This window comes from Equus caballus, chromosome 10 (assembly GCF_041296265.1).
Source record: "Equus caballus isolate H_3958 breed thoroughbred chromosome 10, TB-T2T, whole genome shotgun sequence".
NCBI classification, from domain to species: Eukaryota; Metazoa; Chordata; class Mammalia; order Perissodactyla; family Equidae; genus Equus; species Equus caballus.
In genome coordinates, this window is record NC_091693.1 from 21,615,376 (window position 1) to 21,634,478 (window position 19,103).

The window sequence follows — 19,103 nt, forward strand, 5'->3', positions numbered from 1 at the left end:
GCGCACGCTTTTCTTAAGACTTTGTATAGACAGAAAATATTACAGTCTCTTTTCTTCTATTCGACTTCATGATTATTCCCATCCCATATTATCCCCTTCCAAGAACTAACACCCAGAGCCTGGAGTAGAGTCAGTGCTGTGATCATGGAGAAGGAAGGCGCAGGATTTGAACCAGCATAGGAACTCCTACACCATCTCCAATTCCTGCATTTTCAGCTGGAATCTCGTACTAAAGTCCCATCCCCCATGGCCCCCCTGCCCTGACCACTCACTCTCACCCTGCTGGAGCAGTTGCAGCATCTGTGGTTAGAAGAGCTTGGCCACGCCCACTCTATTTCTCATTGTCCCTAATATGCAAAGCAGAAGAATGGGAAGGAGAGACATGGGGAAGCCACAGAGAAACTAACTGTATGCCAAAGAGGAACTAGGACCAACAGGTCATCAGTGCTGGGAACCTTCTAGCCGCACTTCTCCAATTTGCAGAAGCAGATGCTGAGATCCAGAGTGGGCAAGTGAATTGGCCAAATCACATAGGTGCCCTGTAATATGCACCATTGTCTGCACAGGGACCCTCCTCATGCATCTTTGTCTGCCCCGGTTTCACTGTGATGGGAGACAAGAAGCTTACTTTCATTGGAGTGGGAAGAATTGTCAACTTTTCCTGTGAAGTGAAGGAGGAAATTTCATTCATCTGATCATTCATTTACTCAACAAACATGTACACTGTGCCTTCAGTTTTCCTGGAAGGGGTGAAATGACAGATCTAGCCCTTGCCTTTGAGGAGAATAACATCTGGTTGGGAGACATGTTACCTGACGATTCCAGTGCCACAGGGTAGGTGGCTGTGATGGGGGAGCACAGGCTGGGGTGGGAGGGGCTGTTGTTCTTCTGGACTGGAAGGTGAGTCTCAGTGAGGATTGGACCATGTAGACGTGGTAGGGAATCTCAAGTAGTCCAAAGGATGTGAATTCCACAGGTGATCCTGGTATCCTGGAAATTCCTGGACTCTCAGATATTACGTTCTTAATCCCAGTCAGTCTCCCACTGTTCTTGAGATCTTCCACTTGCTACTAGGTTCTGTACTCTGTTTATGACCAACACCATCTCTGCCCTAGCAGTGGGCAGACCATTGCACATTGGTGACGTTCTTTTTTTTCATTCAAAGAGATTTCAATAAAGATTATGCCCACAACTAGAAGGACTGGCAACTAAGATGTACAACTGTGTACAGGGGTGGGGTTTGGGGAGATATAGCAGAAAAAAAAAAAGATTACAGAGGTGTGGTCAGGATTAAGGGAACTAACAAGGGGTGGTGTGATCCGCAGCGACTAGCAACAGCAAGAGGCCATTACCACTCATAGGCCCAAAGGGACACAAGAGGGAAAGGTGTTACCAGAACCTTTGTGTGCTATGGCCAAACAGGAGGCCTGCTCAGCGGAGCCATGGCTGTAGGAACTCAGCTGCTATGCTACCTAGGCCCCTCCACAGAGCTGAAGACGTCTCCAAAGTCAGCACTTAACTTGAATCAGCTACCCAGCTGGGGACGTTCTTTTCACTTGGCTCCTGAGGATCCATAGGAAAGGGCCATGGTGTTGTCCGTGGTGCTGATTCAAGTTAAATACTGACTTTGGAGACGTCTTCAGCTCTGTGGAGGGGCCTGATCACACAGCACAGGGACCTTCTGTCTGCACTCAGGAGGGTCAAGGTGTCAGATGGTCTGGAGAGGCCTCAGTCCCATCTGGGAGGAGGGACTCAGGGACGGGGAAGACCTCTGCTTCTCCTCCTTGTCCTTGTGTCCACACTCAGTGATGTCCTATGGACAATGTCAGTCTGTTGTCACTGAGCCAAGAGCAGGGATGGTGAGGGTTCTGCACCGTCCCTATACATATCTGTCTCCATTTAATTTTCCCAACATCTCTGACAGAGAGGGGGTGATCCCTCTCATCAGATGGAGGAGGAAGCTGACACTCAGACAGGTGAGTAGCTGTAGGAACAAATCTCTAAAGAAAACCCCCCAAAATCCCACCCCTCCTTTATATAAATAGTGCTGCTGTAAACACATCTTTGGTATGTACATGCACTTTTATTAGGTATTTTTAGAGTGGAATTTCTCAGGACCAGGGTATGTGCATATTCAGTTTTAGTAGGTATTGCCAAACATTTTCCAAAGTGGTTATTAAAATTTACCTTCATGAGAGTTCCAGTTGCTTCAATTCTTGATATTGTAATTCCAGTTACTTTCTTGTTTTTATTTCTTCATTTTAACCATCCTGAAAATAAGTGGAATTTTATTGTGGGTTTCATTTGCATTTCCTTGACAATTAATGAGATCGAGAAACTCATATACTAATGTGGAATTTGAACTTCTTATTTTATGAAGGGCTTGTTTATATTGTTCATTTTCTATGGGGGTTTTGATATTTTTCATCAATTTTTAGCATATTATTAAATATTTTGGATACAAGCCATTTCTCAGCTGTTTTTATTGCAAATATCTTCTTTTTGGCATCTTTTATGAAGAATTTCTTAATTCAACCATTGCCAATCATTTTTTTTTCTGCTTCTTCCCCCCATCTCCCCCCAGTACACAGTTGTATATTTTAGTTGTGAGTCTTTCTAGTTGTAACATGTGGGACACCGGCTCAGTGTGGCCTGATGAGTGGCGCCACATCGACACCCAGGATCCAAACCAGCGAAACCTTGGGCCATCGAATCAGAGCGCACGAACTCAACCATTTGGCCTCAGGGCTGGCCCTCTTTTCATTGACTTTATCCAGGCCTGTCCACCCATGTGAGTGAGCGTATGTGCCTATTGGGGCATCTCAGTGAAAATTCTCAGCGTTCTTTCAGACCAAATGTCCCCCCTATATTCCTGCTTCTGAAGAATAGGTAACTTTTCAGGGTCAGGATATATATTTTCAGCACCACACTACAAACTACTGACTCTTTCCACTTGACCCCACGGAGAAGTGTATGATGTGCTGTTTTATTCATTTCCTGGTTCGGATGTTGCTGGTGAAATTTTAGCTCCTTTTACTGAAATGTCCCATGTTCATTTAATACATGATGGGACTTGGCACTCTGAGCATCAGGCTAAGTCACCAGCAGGACCTTGCATTTTCAAAGGATAAGGAAGCAGAACACAATGAGCACACACCTTTGCCAGGACCTGCATACAGTGCTTTACATGTATCACAACATCCTTCTGAGGTGGGGCTTCTTATTTCCCCACTTTTCAGAGCAGGTGAGGCACAGACACATAGGGTGACATATTTTCAATTGTCACTACCCTAGGAAATGGAGAAACCAGGATTGTCATATTGAGGCAGCTGCAAGTTTCTGTGATGCTGAAAGTTATGTCACTGGTATTTCAAATGCCAGACAGGTCACACATGGTGGATAGTTTTCAGTAGAACTTCCACACTAACACCAACTAGGAAGAAGGAAATGGCCATCCACTTATGAAAAAATTGGTCATGAAAACCTTATGAGCAGAAGCAAAGCGTTGTCTGATATAGTGGCAGAGAATACAATGATGATGCAACAAAGACCAGGGAGAGTTCTCCTCTGCTCTACACAAGGTCGCTGGAAGTCAGAATCAACGTGATGGCGTCAACAACAAATTTGCTATTATGTTTTAGATATGTTTCATATTTTCAGAAGATGTTTTCTTAGGAGATGTTGCTAGGTAAAATTTTCGATCTACTAAATAGGACATTAAGATCTAGAACTTGGAGAAACCAGGTGAATTTCACTCACCCTTGAATGTTTTTGGTTTTTTAAAATTTTTTATTTTTTTAATTGCAGTAACATTGGATTATAACATTATATAGCTTTCAGATGTACATCGTAATATATTTCGAATTCTGTGTAGGTTACATCATGTTCACCACCCAAAAATTAATTAAAGTCCATCCTCTCACATGTGAGCCTAATCACCCCAATTCCCCTCCCCCCAATTCCCCTCTGATAACCACCAATCCAATCTCTATTGCTATGTGTTTGTTTGTCGTTGTTTTTATCTTCTACTTATGAGTGAGATCATATGGCATTTGACTTTCTCCCTCTGACTAATTTCACTCAGCATAATACCCTCAAGGACCATCCATGTTGTCACAAATTCACCCTTGAACGTTGATTGAACATCTATTCTTTGCCAAGCACCATGCCACACATGTGGTTCTATGTTTCCCACAGTATAATCTATAACATCATCGACACCAGGTCCCACTCCCCAAAGCCAACAACATTTGATTGTCATCTTGGTATACTGTCTTTTTTTTTTCAAGACATTTTTTTCTCTCATTTTGATTCTATAGGAGGTATGATTTTATGTCATTCTGTTTTACTTATTTTTCTGGGTAATTTCTCATCTTCTAAATTTTATTCTCACTGGTTTCATTAGGAGGAGATGTGCTATATTCAGTAAATCTCTCCAATGAGGTTGGGCATTTATTTTGTTTCCACTTTATCTTTAGTTAAAGTGCTGAAACTTCATTGCCCTTGGAGATGATCAGTTTTTCCAGTTCTTTCTCATTTGGTAATTGGAATAAACTTTCTAGAACAAAGAGCAGAAGAGTTCACACTCCTGACTAGAACTATTCAGTTGTCTGTCCTCTTATCTTCTCTACAACAGTATTGCTCAGCCAATTTCCCACCTGAATGTCCTTAACTGATGAAGCTCACACAAGCATCCCACACTCTGGAGTTCAAATCTTTTGAGGCACATGGATGAGTTTAGGGAAAGTAACCAAAGTCTGACTGCTGTTAGAAGGAGGAAAGTGCAAGGATTTATGACCATAAAATGAATATTTATTTTCCCATAGTGTCACTTCCTTCCAGTCAACTATTTTTCAACTTTATCAAACAAAGCAGGAAGTGAGAAAACAGAGTTGTGAAATGTCAGTATTGAGATTTCTCTATGAACAGCATCCTCCTAATTTTCTGATGGGGAACCAGTCAAATGTTCTGGGCTTATATAGCAATATGTTTATTACAAGTGACAGACTCCTTAGTTAAGCCTAGCAAAGAAGAATTTTATGAGAAGATTCTGAGGTCCTCCACATCACTAAAGAAGAGCAAAAGCACCTGTTGGTAAAGACAGTCTCCTGAGTCCCTCGTACTCCTGCATGTCCTGCTGAGCCTGCCCAAAACATAATGCTGTGACTGCTCCTTACCTGGGCAAGTTCTCAGGTTTGTGTTTTCAGGGAGCAACCTTGAGGGTTGAGATCGTGTCTCCCTCCAGGACAAAGAGCAGCTTCACTTACTGCTGTCTACAAAAATGGTAGATTCTGAGTTTAATTGTCTTTGCCTCCTGGGCATCTATCGACCTGACTCAGAGCTTTCTCTCTGACTTATCTTATCAACAGGATTTTCTGAAGTGCTCTGGGAGTCAAACTGATGCAGTCATTGCCCCCATGGGTTCACCATCTAGCAGGATGGGAAGCACTGAAGATGCCATTATAGACAAATCAAGACAGTTATGAAAGTGCTGGGGTCAGAAAAGAGACCTGGGCTAGAGAAAGAGATTTCGCAAGCAACTGCATCATTTTTTTAAAATTTCTAAAATATTTATTGGGAGCTTATTATGTGGCAAGTATTGTTCATGGTGAACAAAATAGACAGAAATGCCTTCACCTAGTATGACAGATCGGGCAAACACTTGTTCTTGGGCATGAGAAGTGAGGAATTGTTGCCAGGGCCACACCTCAGAGTTGGGCACAGACAGATAAAGAAAAGAGGGCATGGCTGGGAGGTCTGGTTCTCTCTTCTCAAGGACCAGGCTTGGGAGGGTGGAGATAGAAACGAAATAAAGAATAAAAGAAAGCAAAAAAGGAAGGAAGGAGGAAGCAAGAAGAGAGAGAGATTCCTCCTTGGCTGAGTCTATGGAAGTGTGGATGGCCAGCCTAGCAGCTGTTGTTGTCACTGCTATTAGGAACTGTATAACTGTCTAAACATTCACAAAGCAGTTAGGACAGTACCTAGATACAGAGAAAAACCCCAAGGAACACTGACTAAGGCCCCCTTTGCCATTGGGGCCATCTACGTGGACTTATCTGGTCCCTCCACTTGCTGGCCTGTGTGGTTTTGAGAAGCTCATCCAAGCCTCCTTTGTGACATGGGGACAGGGCTGATTCCCTCAGAGTCACTGTGAGGATTGAATGAGACAGGACAGGTGAGGAATTGATGCACAGCAGGTGCTGAGTGAATGTGTTAGCTCCCTGGGGCTGCTGTGACGAATTACCACAGACGAGGTGGTTTAAACAAGCCGAAATTTATTCTCTCCTAGTTCTGGATGGCAGGAGATCAAAAGAAAGGTTTCAGCAGTGCTATGCTGCCTTGGAAGGTTCTAGGGAAGACTCCTTCCCTGTTTCTTCTAGCTTCTGGTGGTTGCCAGCAATCCTTGGCATTCCTTGCCTTATGACATCACACATCCAGTCTCTGCCTCCTTTGTCACATGACCTTCTTCCCCAAGTGTGGCTGTGTCAACATTTCCATCTTTGTTTAAGGAAAACAGTCAATGGCTTTAGGGCTCCCCTCAATCCGGTCTGATGTCATGTTAACTTTGTTACATCTGCAAAGACCCTATCTCCAAATAAAATCGATTTCACAGGTACCAAGGGAGAAAGCTTAAATATACCTTATTGGAGGTCACACTTTAACTCACAACAGTAACTATTCATTAACAGGATCATTGGATCCCCAGATGTCCCCACTGTCCATCTACAGGCCCTACCATCCTCCCGAGCTCCAGACCATCCATCTCTCTAAGTACCTGTTGGATGCTGGTCTCTGTAGGATGTTCCAGAGACCCTCAAGCTCCCAATATGTGACTCTGACCTCGTTGTCTCCATCTTGGTCCTGCCCCCCAACACTTGAGACAAGTGAAAACACACCTGGACACAGTCTTGTGAAAATATGTTCACAGCAGCTTTATTCATAATCACCAAAAACTGGAAACAAACCAAGCGTGCATCAACAGGAAAATGGGTATACAAGGTGCGATACACTGGAATCCTACTCAGCAATCAAGGAACAAACTACTGATATGCACAACAACATGGATGAATCTCAAAAAACTCAATACTGAGTGAAAAAATCCACATGACTACATATGGCATGATTCTAATTATATAAACCACTTATAATATTTACAAGGTTCATCATTTTCAAATCTTGATCAACTAGTTCTAGCACATTTGTTAAGAAGTCCTACCTTTCCCAATTTAATAGCCTGCGTGCTGCTCAGTGGATGCTGTATAATGTTTGGGTCTATTTATGGACTCTGTTCTGTCCACACCACACTCTCTTGATTACTCTACTTTGTAGTAGTCTGATGTCTCCAAATGTATTCTTTTTCAAGATTGTTTTGCTACTCCAGGTCTTTACATTTCCATATACATTTTAGATTCAACTTGTCAATTTATGTATGTGTAGGTATATATATTTATACATACATATATACATTCATAGTTTTTAGTCTGTTGACTGGGATTACTTTAAATCAATATGGAGAGGACTGACATCTTAACAATACTGTGTCTTCCCATCCATGAACATTGTATATTTCTTTATTCATTTGGATCGTCTTAATTTTGCTCAGCAATGTTCTATATTTTTCAGTGTGGAAGTATTGCATTCTTAAGTAAAAGAATATCACTTGGTAGTTTATGGTTTTTGGTGTTGTTATAAATGGCCTGGGGTCCGTTTGTAGGAAATTTTTAATGCCTCCTCCAATCCCTGATTTCTTTCCACCAAGGCTACTTTATGAAGTGACTGCTGTGATACACTCCTTTCTTCATTTGGGTGCTGTAAGAGAATGTTAGGACCATGTAGTTTCATTCATCAGATGGTCATGTGATCATTTGGGAACCTTCCTCACTCATTTGGTTTGTCTCTGTAGGGGGAGATCCTTGAGGTGCTGCTTGAATTTCCTATCTCAGCCCAGAAGTCCACCTCTTGAGCTCAGCTTTCAAAGACAGAAGCTGATGAAGGTTGAATGGAGGACATTCCAGTAGGAGGCACCTCAACAAGAAAGGTCTGAGGTCTGATGCTGTTCCCCTCCAGAGCCAGGAGAAACTCACAGTAGGGCCTTTCTGTTCAAACACAGGGCTCCAGCGTGTGTTCTGCATACACTTTGTGGCAGATGCTCCAATAGGATTTTACTCCCAGAATTCTCAACATGAACTTGCAGGTAGGACTTCTCATCCATATTTCAGAGAGCAGGAAAATGAGGCGTAGAGTGGTAGGTGTTGGTCTGTCACTTACTTAACAAAGGGACAGAGTGTGGATTCTAATTTGAAACTCTTTGATGCCAAAGCCTATGTTCTTTACAGTATTTAGGAAGATTTTAGCTCTACAGGAATGAGCACACGACTTTTTCTTTGCCCCGCGGGGGCCATCATCCCTCAAGCTAGGGCTGAGTCTCTGCAGTTTCTCAGGTGTGGATCTTGATCTCTGAGGACTCACAACCAGCATGGTCCTGTTCCTGTGGGTCCCGAGGCTTCATCCCACGATAGCTGAGGGATACACAACGGAGCTCTTCTTCCTGCCCTCAGCAAGGGGCAAGCACATCTGAGAGAGGGTGGGCTGGGAGGCTGCCAGCCTGGGATTTCACCAGGGCACCCTGAGTGGAGGGAGAGAGAAGGGAGTCAGAGAGGAAAAGCAGGGACAGGATAAAGCAGAGAGTGTCCAGGAGGGAAGCCCAGGAATTCCCTCATCCATTCATCCCAGGCACATCACGGTTGAGATCGCCTTCATTCATGCTTTCCTCGCATATTTAATACTTAGGAGCACTTTATCTGGTGTTTGCTAATCTCATTAACTTCCCACAAAAAACCCATAAAGAAGATATTACTATTATCTCTATTTTATAGATATGAAAATTGAGGTTGAACCAAGTAAGTAGCTTGCTCAGAGTCCCTGGTGAAACCAGGATCCAATCTAGTTGTTTCTGACCCCAAAGCCTGAGGCCCCCTGTGTGTGAGGCCCTGAGCTGGGTGCTGGATGTACTTTGATGGACACGGTAGACACAGACGCTGACCTCTTACAGTATACTCTTTAATTGAGGGAGGTGGCAAAAAAAATGAGTTAAACAAATAAATATCTACTTCTGAATTATATTATGATGCACAGGAACTAAGTGAGGAGAAATACAGAGCCTTGATTCAGGCATGGTACTTGCCCTTGGAAAGGTCACAGTTTGGTGGCAGGACAAGTCAGTCAAAGAAATTATGTCCCTGTGGTAGGCAGAATAACACCCCCCAAATATGTTCACGCTCTAATCCCATGGAAACTGTGAATGTGTTACCTTACATAGCAAAAGGGACTTTGCAGATGGAATTAAGTTAAGAATATTGAGATGGGGAGATTCTCCTGGATTATATTGGTGGGCCCAATGTAATCACAAGGGTCTTGACAAGAGAAAGGAGGCAGAGAGAGAGTTGAAGACGCAGGAAGGAGCCGTGAAACAAGGAACGCAGGCGCCCTCTAGAGGCTAGAAAAGGCAAGAAAATGCATTTTGCCCTGGAGCCTCCAGAAGGAACTCAGTCCTGCCTGCCAACGCCTTCATTTTAGCCCAGTGAAACCCATTTTGGACTTGTGACCTCCAGAACTGTAAGATGATAAATTTATGTTGCTGGAAGCCACTAAATTTGTGTAAATTCATTACAGCAACAAGAAGCTAATACAGACTCATATAGAAGAGAGTGACAGGTGCTGCCTGAGGAGCATCCTTCTTTGCTGTTCCCTTGACAAGAGAACACTTGACCAAAACTGTTAATGTTTTCGCTCCTCCCATTCTCTCCTAATTATTCAACTAAGATTCATATGCGCACAAAACCACTTCCTAATTCTGCTATTATCCAGAATACCAGTGACCTCTGCTAGTGAAATCCAAATGGCCATCTTCAGTCCTCACCTCTCTGGACTTTGCACCAGCAGGTGACCCAGGAGCATGTCTTCCCTAAACTAAAGCCCTTCCTTACTTAACTACAAGATATCACACTTTTCAGTTTCCATAAACCTCATTGGCAGCCCCGTTGCTGGTTGCTCTCCAATCAAATGGGGAAGGAAGAGCAATAGAGGAGAGAGGAACAGCCCATGCAAAGACCCAGCGGTAAAAGTAAACTTGTTCTGGTTGATGCTGATGAAAAGTCCAGTGTGGATGGAGCAAAGGGTGGAAGGCAGGAGGAGTGGCCGGAAGTGGACTGGACAGTGGGACTGGAATCAGGGTGTGGTAAGTGAGGCACTCGCCTAAAATGGAAAATTAAAAGGGGAGCCAAAAACCCAGGTGAGTGCAATAAGTAACATTTGAATGCAAGATTTTTAAATCAAAAGGAATGCAAAAAGAAAACCATGGAGGACAAAATATCAAATGTAAACAACTCAGTCTTAGGAAGAGTGCCCTTCTAACCAATTGGAGCCTGAGGCAGAAGGAAATATGTGTGCCCATATTTATGTTTTCATGTACTTTTAATGGTCAATTTTTCCAGAACATTTAAATAATTGAAATATTATTGGAAACCTGAAAAGTGATATGTATTATAACATTATTTTAAGTTTAAGAGTTTATGTGTATCCAAACACATTATTTATTTATATAGAAATTTACTATAATTCTGCTTTCCTGGATTTACCGGAAGTAAATACAGAGGGAATATTTTCAAAATCTCCTCTACTTCTCTTGTTTTCAACTGCGAATGCTGCCATGTGTGATGAACAATTTCTGTTCATCAATTTATCACTCTTACATAATTATTAACTCACTTCAGTCTACTGATCCTGTCATTGTTTAGATTTTTGGTATTTTGCTCGTCATAGATTTTTTTCATTAGTTTTGATTTTTTAAAAAAATAGTGCATTAAAGTACTATCTCGATGACTGAGATTTTGGAGATCATTTTAAGTTTTGCATATGAGGAGAGTGCCTTGCTCTCCTCACCGTAAACCAGAATATGCAGGGCTGCAGGCTGAGGAGTTTGAGCTTTATTCTTTAGGTCAGGGTTCAGCAAACTACATAAAGCCCCTGGGTGAAATGTGGCCCGCTGTCTGTGTTTATAGATAAAGTTTTATTGGAACACAGCCATGCTCATTCATTTACATATAGTCTAAGACTGCTTTCTCGTTGCAGTAACAGAGTTGAAGGGCTGCAAGAGAGAATTTAAGGCCCACAATCCAAAAATATTTACTGTCTGACCCTTGATGGATAACTTTTGCCAGCCTCTCCTCTAGATGATGGGGGCAAATACATGTTCAAATGCAGAGGAACTGGACCATGATGGCTTTCAGATGATCGCTCTGTGTAGGGCAAGGGAGGTGAGAGGCAGGAAGGTGAGGGGTCCAAGAAAGAAATCCTGAAGCCTCAGCAATGATGGGGATCAAGATGGGGAGACAGGGAAACTGATGCTAGCTGCTCTTAGGACAAAAAATGGACAAGACATGGTGAATTTTTGACTTTAGTAGAAGAAAAGGTTAGAGAGAAAGTGACTCCTCCATGCCTGGCCTGAAGGAAAGAGGAAGGAGCTGTCATGCTGTCAGCAAGATGCGGATCTGACTTGGGGGAAAGAGGAGGAGGAGGAGGAGATGAGAGCATCTTTGGCCATGCTGAGTGAGGCAATCCAGGGGGCCATCCTGGGGGGAGATGTCCAGGCAGGATGCTGCATGGGGAGATGCCAGGTCACTCACCTGAGAGACTGACCCCGTGACTTAATTTGCACTTTCCATGTCCGTGTCCCTCACCCCTGCTGCTGGCCTTGTTGCTTCCTTCCTGCGGCGCCTCACTCTGAGTGAAGAGACCAGAGAACCTTTCAGCCAGACCAGCTCAGGGTGCTGTGAGCACGCTGACCCTCTCCTCTGTTCTCTCTTAAGGGCCTGGAGGGGTGACTGAAGTGGGAGAGGGGTGGTCCTGACACATATACCCCAGAGTTGAGTAGACAGGCTCCACCCTCCTGGACAGTGGGCCAGAGGTTTGTAACAGACTCACCCAGGTGCCCAGGGACTTCTTTCCTGTCCTTGCTTCAAGCTCTTGACTCATCCAGTCCCTCCAGCTCTGGGCTCTGTGGCTGCCTGCCCTTCCCACCCCAGGGCTCTCCCTTCCTCCCCAGGGTCACTGCTCACATGATGACGATGACGCAGAAGGACAGGAGGAGAAGGGTTTTAGCACCTGCTCCCCCGACAGCCCCCAGCATCACTCCTGATAAAGGACACGCTTTTCCTGCAAACAGATTGGGTTATTAGTGATTCCCCTCTGAGAACTCGGTCTCTTCTCCTGACACTCCACGTAGGTCCCTAGACTTCTGTGTTGAGGCCACTTTGCCAGATGCAAAAAAAAGGGACATTGAACTGGGGGCAGGTGGAGGGGGCAGGGTTAGAGTGAGGAGAGTGAGGCATACAAGTGAGGCATACAAGAGCAGGTTTGCAGCCTGACTTTACTTAAAAAGGTGATATTTTGTTCCTTGTGGAATTTATTTTGCATTCATTTTATTTTTTAAAAACTATTGCATTGTAATATTATTTCTTTTGATTCTGGAGGATTTTTTGGCTTCTCTTTAAATTTTGTGCCCATGGTAAAAGCCTCACTCTCCTGAGACTTGTTCAACCTGCAAAGGAAGGGCCTCGTGTCCCCAGACACACCTGTCCAGGCCCCAGCCCCTCTCCTCCAACACCCACCTCTTTCGCTGGCCTTTCCCTCCCAGCCCTCACCCCACGCCACACCCCTGGCCTGGAAGGAAGTGGACAGTGACACTCTGAGTCCAGGAAAATTCAGGCCTCACAGCAGAACACAGACCAGAGTTGAGCTCTGTTGAAGCTCACGGGGCTGCTCAGTGGACTGTGAGGGTGGGGTGGGTGTTGTCTCCTCCTCCAGCCCTCCTCCCAACCCGCCGGTGCACTCACTCTGCACAGAGAGGCTCAGGGAGATGTGCAGGGAGCCCTGAGGGTGCTGAGCTTGGCAGGTGAATTTGCCTTCGTGACTTGACTCCACCTGGGGCAGCTCCAGGACCTCGAGGTTCAAGGACTGTGAGGGGCTCAGGGTCTGGCTCCCACGGGCCCAGCTCAGCCTGGCAGGGGGGTTGCTGTCAGCAACACAGACCAGGCGCAGGGACTGGCCCTCCTGGACTGAAAGAGATGAGCCATTCTCCAGGGTTGTGGGTGCTGGCAAAGAAGAGACAGAGGGTCAGAGCCACAAAGAGGTGGAGATAAAGAGGAAGGATACAGACAGAGACTGGATGAGGACAGACACAGAGATGTAAGCGGAAGTTCAGGAAAACACACACTTTCATCCCTCACGGGTGGGAATGTAAACTTATTCTCCCTCTGAAAAGAACCACTTGGAGAAATCTCTTGAAATTGGAAAGAATATAGGAAGCAGCTATATTTTGCTTATAGGAATCTTTCCCACAGGCATGTTTGCGAAAGGAGACACAGGCTTGTTCATTGCAGTGTTTCTGCCAGTAGAATAAGATTAATGCCATGATTTTCCATTAACAGAAGATGCGTGCAAACTCAGAATCCATCCAGACGATGGAATACTGCACAGTCGTGGGGAAGAATGAGGACAACTGGGCTACTGATATCAAAGGACAACTTAGATCCTTTATGTGAACAAACCAAGGCTCAGAGCAGCGTATGGACACTGATCTCTTCCCTATAGGGGACTGGGCATCAGAAGGACAGACTCTGCTGTACGTTATGAATTTTGGACCGTGTGAATATATTACCTATTCAAAGGTACTTAAGTAAGGAATTGTTGGAGAAAATAAAAAGACAAGGCTGGAACAGTCACCAAAAGACTGATGATTAGGGGTCTCCAGAGGCGGGATCTGCCATGTGAATTGCCCTTTTCCCCTTGTGGAGCTGAGGGGATTGGAGAAGGCTGAGGGGAGTGAGGGGCCGATGGGGACAGCTTCTCAGAGGCCATGGGGGCTAAGGATGGGAGGGACCACAGGGTTCACCCACAAGCCAGTCTCTGGGGTGAATCCAGGGTGAGGCAGGGACCTGGCCTTGCCCTGAGCTGGAAGAGGTCCTGCTCCCTACAGCCCGGGAGGGGGCTCCTTCCTACCTGTGCTGTTTCCAAAGAAGATAGTTACGGTCAAGTTCTGCGGAGGGTCTGGGAGAGAAAGACACACATTGGTGTTGAGGGCTGGGTAGACATGGGCCCTTGTCCCCAGGAGCTGCAAATATGGGGCAAGGATAGAGGCGGGCCACCTCCTGACCCCCTCCCAGCCTGGATTCTGCGACCCCACACCAGTGTCTGAGGCCATCATACCTCCATCCCCACTGCCCTCAGGATCACATCAGGAATGGGGCATCCTGACCCAGCACTCACAGGACACGTCGAGGAGGACAGTCCTTGTCCTGGTCACTCCAGCCCCAGGCAAGTTCACCTGACATGCGAGGCTGGTGCCATGGTCCTGAGGCCGTGGGGTGAGGGTGAGAGCCGAGGAGCGTCGGGTCCTGGGGCCCAAGGCGGTGAGGGCTGATGTCATCCAGGAGAAGATGGGGGGTGTCCCCTGCTCACAGGCCCAGGGCACAGAGCAAGTCAGATTTGTGGGGTGACCAGAATGCAGGGTCTCCGGGATGAGGATGTCAGGTAAGTGGGTCAGGGCTGGCGGGAGAGAGGGAGATGTGGGGATCAGGATGGAGGGTCTGAGGTGCAGCCCTGAGAAAAGCCTCCAGCTTTGGTCCAACTCCTCCCTCTAAACTCTGACACACTTTACCCCCAAAACCTCCCAGGAGTGAGGTCTTATCCCAGTACTTCCGCTGAGGCCTCTCCTGGAGCCCTCTCCTTACCTATCACATGCACAGAGAGATAGTCTTCTTGGTAATTCCATTTTGCTTTTCCTCTCTCAACTCGATAAAAGTATGTTCCGTTGTCCGTCCTCCTGGCATCTCTGATGTCCAGGGAGCAGTTGTAGTTATGGGGGTTCCCAAGAAGGTGGAATCGGCCCTGGGTCTCCTCCCGCACTTTTCTATCTGGGTCATTTGTGGCCACAGGAGCGTCCTGGTTTGTTTTGGCCCCTTCCCAGAACCAGTAGCCATGAGCTGGGGTAGAGTTATTCCAGCCATCCTTGGGATAGGAGAAGGAGCAGGGTACTCGCACACACAGACCCTCCGGCACCTCCACCGTCCTCTGTACTTGCAGCTGGTAAGTCTGGTAATATTTCCAGGGCTCTCTATGGCCCTCAGCCCCCTCCCTCCACCAGAGCATGGCCAGCAGCAGCAGCAGCAGCATATCTGGTGTTGGAGATGCCAAATTTCCTGACAAAAGTTGTTTCTCAGGGTTCTCTCTCAGGAAATAAAAGTTCAAGATTTAGAGGAGGCTCCAACAGGAAGCTGAGGGTGAGGGCAGAACAGTGACCCTCCTCAGAGGAGGAAGTTCACCCCAGACACTGTGGGGACTGGGACAGGCCCTATAGTCAACCATCCACCACCCACATCCAATCCTGGGGACCCTGGGCCAGGGAGGGTGAGAGCCTCACCCAATTCACACCCCACACAGGGCCCTAGCCCTGTCTCTTGCCTCCCTGTGGATGCTCTTCCCCTTGGAGGGTCATTTTCTGCAAAGTGAAATATGTTCCCTCTGGTCAAACTTATTGAATCACAGGCTGTGGCTGTCTGTGGAGGTTGGTCTGGCCAAGGGTTGGACTCAGGGACACAGGAGATGTGGGAGGCTGACTGTCCTCACTCCCTGAGAATCCACATGACGGGCGTCCCCTCCCTGCTCATGAGGTCTCACACCAACCCCAGACGCTGCCCTGAGATTCAGTGTCCAGTGGGGAGACAATAGGTGTCCCAGCACCAGAACCTCCCTGTTACGGGGACACATGGAGACAAGTGAAGTAGACACGTAGTGAGGAACGCCAGCCTGGGGGTCCTCCACCCTCAGGGACGGTGAGGATTTTGTGAGAGAAGAGGCATGCACTTTAATTCACCGAGTTTATTTTCAGTGACCACGGGCTGGGCAGAGGTGGTGGGAATTCTGGGAGGTGGTGCCTCCTCAGACCCATGTTGGTTTCCTTGAGACTATTTTGGGGGAAACGTAAGACACATACACAGAAGTGCCCCCACAAGCTCAGTGGTTCACCACAAAATGAACACACTCAAGGTATAGAACATGGGGAGCACCCAGGACCTCCCCCTTGGTCCTCCTCCATATCGTGAATGCCTACTCCCTCGGAGGAGCCCCAACTTCACTGTGAAGCCAATTGTTTCCTTGCTTTTCTCTGTAGTTTTATCATCTGAGCATGCTGTCCTTAATACTATGGCTTTGTGCATGCTTTTTTTTAAAGACTTTGTATACATGGAAAAAATCACAGTGTTTTCTTCTATTCAACTTCATGAATCTGTCCAACCTATATTATTCCATTCCCAGAACTATTACCCAACCCCCTGAGTAGAGTCAGCGCTGTGATCATGGAGAAGGAAGGTACAGGGTGTGAGCACGCATAAGTCCTCCCACACCATCACCATTTCCTGAATTTTCAGCTGGAATCTCATCCTGCAGCCCTCCCCCTCTCCTGGGGCCCCCTGTCCTGGCCACTCACTCTCTCCTTGCAGGAACAGTTGCAGAATCTGTGATCAGAGGGTTTGGTCATGCCCAGCCTGTTCCCTGTGGTCCCCAATTTGCAAAAAATAGCATAAAAATGGGAAGGAGAGACATGGGGAAGCCACCGAGAATCTAACTGTGTGCAAAAGAGGAACTTATGACTCACACGCCATCAACGCTGTGGGGCCAGAAGCAACCCCATCCTGGAACTAGTATATTTGGTATATTTACTTCTTTTTTTCAAGGCATTTATTTTCTCTCTCATTTTGATCCCATAGGACATATGGTTTTATCCTGTTTTATTTTATTTTTTTAGTCCTCTAAATTTCATTCTCACTGGTTGTTTTTAAGAGGAGATGTTCTATACTTAATATGTCACAAATGAGGCTGGGCATTTATTTTGTTTTACTTATTTTATTTATTTATACTTTATCTTGAATGAAAATACTATAACATCACTACCTTGAGGATGATCAGGCTTTCCAGTTCTTTGTAATTGGTAACTGGTAAAACCTTCTAGTATAGAGATCAGTAGAGCTCACACCTCTGCTTAGAACTTTTCAGTGACCCACCCCCTCATCTTCTCGACAACAGCATTGCTCAGCCAATTTCCCACCCGAATGTGCCAAACTGATGAAGCTCACACAAGAGTCTCAAACTCTGGAGACCACATCCTTTGAGGCACATGGAAGAGTTGGGGGAAGTAACCAAAGTCTGGCTGCTGTTATAAGGAAGAAAGTGCAGTGGATTTATTCCCAAAAAAAGAGACATAATTTTCCCACAGAGTCACTTCCTCCCAGTCATCTTCTTTTTCAACTTCCTCAAACAAAGCAGGCAGTAGGAGAACAGAGTTGTGAAATGTCAGTATTGTAGTTTCTCTGTTTACTACATCCTCCCGGTTTTCTGATGAGGAACCAGCCAAATGTTTCAGTCTTACATAGTAATATGTTGATCACAAGTGACAGAACCCTCAGTCTATCCCAGTAATAGAGGATTTTGTAGGAGTACTCTGACATCTTCATATCAATAAGAAGAGCAAAACCACCTGTTGGGAAAGACAGTCTTCCTGAGTCTCTCTTATTCCTGCACGTCTTGCTGGGTCTGCCCAAAACATGATGCTCTGACTGCTCCTTACCTGGTCAAGTTCTCAGGGCTGTGTTTTCAGGGAGCAACCTTGAAGAGTGAGCTCACGTCTTCCCCCAGGACAAAGAGCAGTCTTCCTTACTGCTCGCTATAAAAGGAGTAGGTTCTCTGAGTTGCCTGTCTTTGCCACCCAGGGACCTATCAACCTGACTCACGTTTCTCTGGGGCTTATCCTATCAACAAAATTTTCTGAACTGCTCTGGGAGTCAAAACAAACCTAATCCTTGCCCCCATGGGCTCACCACCTAGCAGGAGATGTGGAGAACTGCAGATGCCGTTATAGACAACGTAGGGGTAGTTAAGATAGTGCTGGGGTCAGAACGAAGTCCTGGGCTTGCGACAGAGATTTTGCAAGCTACTGCAGCATATTTGTTAACTTCTAAAATATTCACTGGTAGTTTACTATGTGTCAAGCATCGTTCTTGGTGAACAAAACAGACAAAAATGCCTTCATCCAGTATCACAGATCAGGCATATACTTGCCCCTGAGAATGGGCAATGAGGAAACATTGTCCAGGCAGGGCCTCAGAGTTGGGCACAGGTAGATAAAGAAGAGAGGGCAAGGCTGGAAGATCTGCTCCTTTCTTCTCCAAGAACAGGCTGGGGAGGGAGGGAGGAATGCAGGGGAGAAAGAATGGAAAAAAACGAAAAGAAAAAATAAAAGAAAGAAAGCGGGCAGGAGGGAGGAAGAAAGAGTAGAGAGAAAGAGAAAGAGAGAGATAGAGATTCCTTCCCGGCTGAATCTATGACAGTGTGGCTGGCAGGCCTAGAAACTGTGGTCATCACTGCTCTTAGGAACCACTTAGCTGTTTGGATGTTCACAAAGCAGTAAAGACTGCGGACCCACTTATTGCCTTGGGGTCATCTATCTGAATTCAACCTGATCTCTCCACTCTCTGGCCTGTGTGGCTTTGAGCAGCTCACCCAAGGCTCCTCTGTGACATGGGGATAGGGCTGACTCTCTTCAGAGTCATTGTGAGGAGTGAATGAGACACGACAGGCAAGGCATTAACACACAGCAGGTGCTGAGCAAATGTATTAGTTCCCTAGAGCTGCTGTGACTATTTACCACAAACTGGGTGGCCTTAAACGGCAGAAATTTATTCTCTCACAGTTGTGGAGGCTGGAAGACCAAAATCAAGGTTTCAGCAGGGCCAGGCTCCCTCGGAAGGCCCTAGGGGGAATCCTTACTCGTGTCTTGCTACTTCTGCTGGTTGCCGTTAACCCTTGGCATTTCCTGCCTTGTGGCAACATAACTCCAATCTCTGCCTTCTTTGTCACACGGCCTTCTTCCCTACATGTGTCTGTGTGCAAAGTTCCCTATTTGTATAAGGACAGCAGCCACTGGATTTAGACCCCCTCTAATCCAGTCTGACCTCATATTAACTTGATTATATCTGCAAACAACCTATCTC

General features: G+C 45.9%; 1 protein-coding gene across 3 annotated transcripts; it reads right to left on the reverse strand.

Annotated features, from left to right (window-relative positions):
• Positions 1-6,908: 6,908 nt before the first annotated feature.
• LOC100066165 (sialic acid-binding Ig-like lectin 8) lies at positions 6,909-15,390 on the reverse strand. Of its 3 annotated transcripts, none has more exons than XM_014730195.3 (7): positions 14,790-15,390; positions 14,326-14,604; positions 14,059-14,106; positions 12,894-13,151; positions 12,117-12,213; positions 11,685-11,781; positions 6,909-8,626 (listed from the first exon to the last, which is right to left on the reverse strand). In XM_014730195.3, exons 1-6 carry the CDS (start codon positions 15,229-15,231, stop codon positions 11,706-11,708), a joined length of 1,200 nt encoding a protein of 399 aa, XP_014585681.1. In that variant the 5' UTR covers positions 15,232-15,390; the 3' UTR covers positions 6,909-8,626; positions 11,685-11,705. The 3 variants fall into 3 exon arrangements, 2 of the variants coding, with proteins under 2 accessions (XP_014585681.1, XP_023506084.1); XM_023650316.2 differs by having other exon boundaries at positions 11,739-11,781; positions 14,790-15,387; XR_011422497.1 differs by lacking the exon at positions 6,909-8,626 and having other exon boundaries at positions 11,983-12,213; positions 14,790-15,383.
• Between the last annotated feature and the right edge of the window lie 3,713 nt (positions 15,391-19,103).

Excerpts from the sequence above, each read along its gene's own strand:
- LOC100066165 (XM_023650316.2), bottom strand. The coding sequence starts at position 15,231 with ATGCTGCTGCTGCTGCTGCTGGCCATGCTCTGGTGGAGGGAGGGGGCT. Across the intron at positions 14,107-14,325 it reads TGTCCTCCTCGACGTGTCCT|ACCCTCCGCAGAACTTGACC; the intron begins GTGAGTGCTGGG and ends TTTCTCTCCCAG. Across the intron at positions 8,627-11,738 it reads CAACAAGGCCAGCAGCAGGG|GGTGCCCTGGTGAAATCCCA; the intron begins GTGAGGGACACG and ends CCCTCCACTCAG.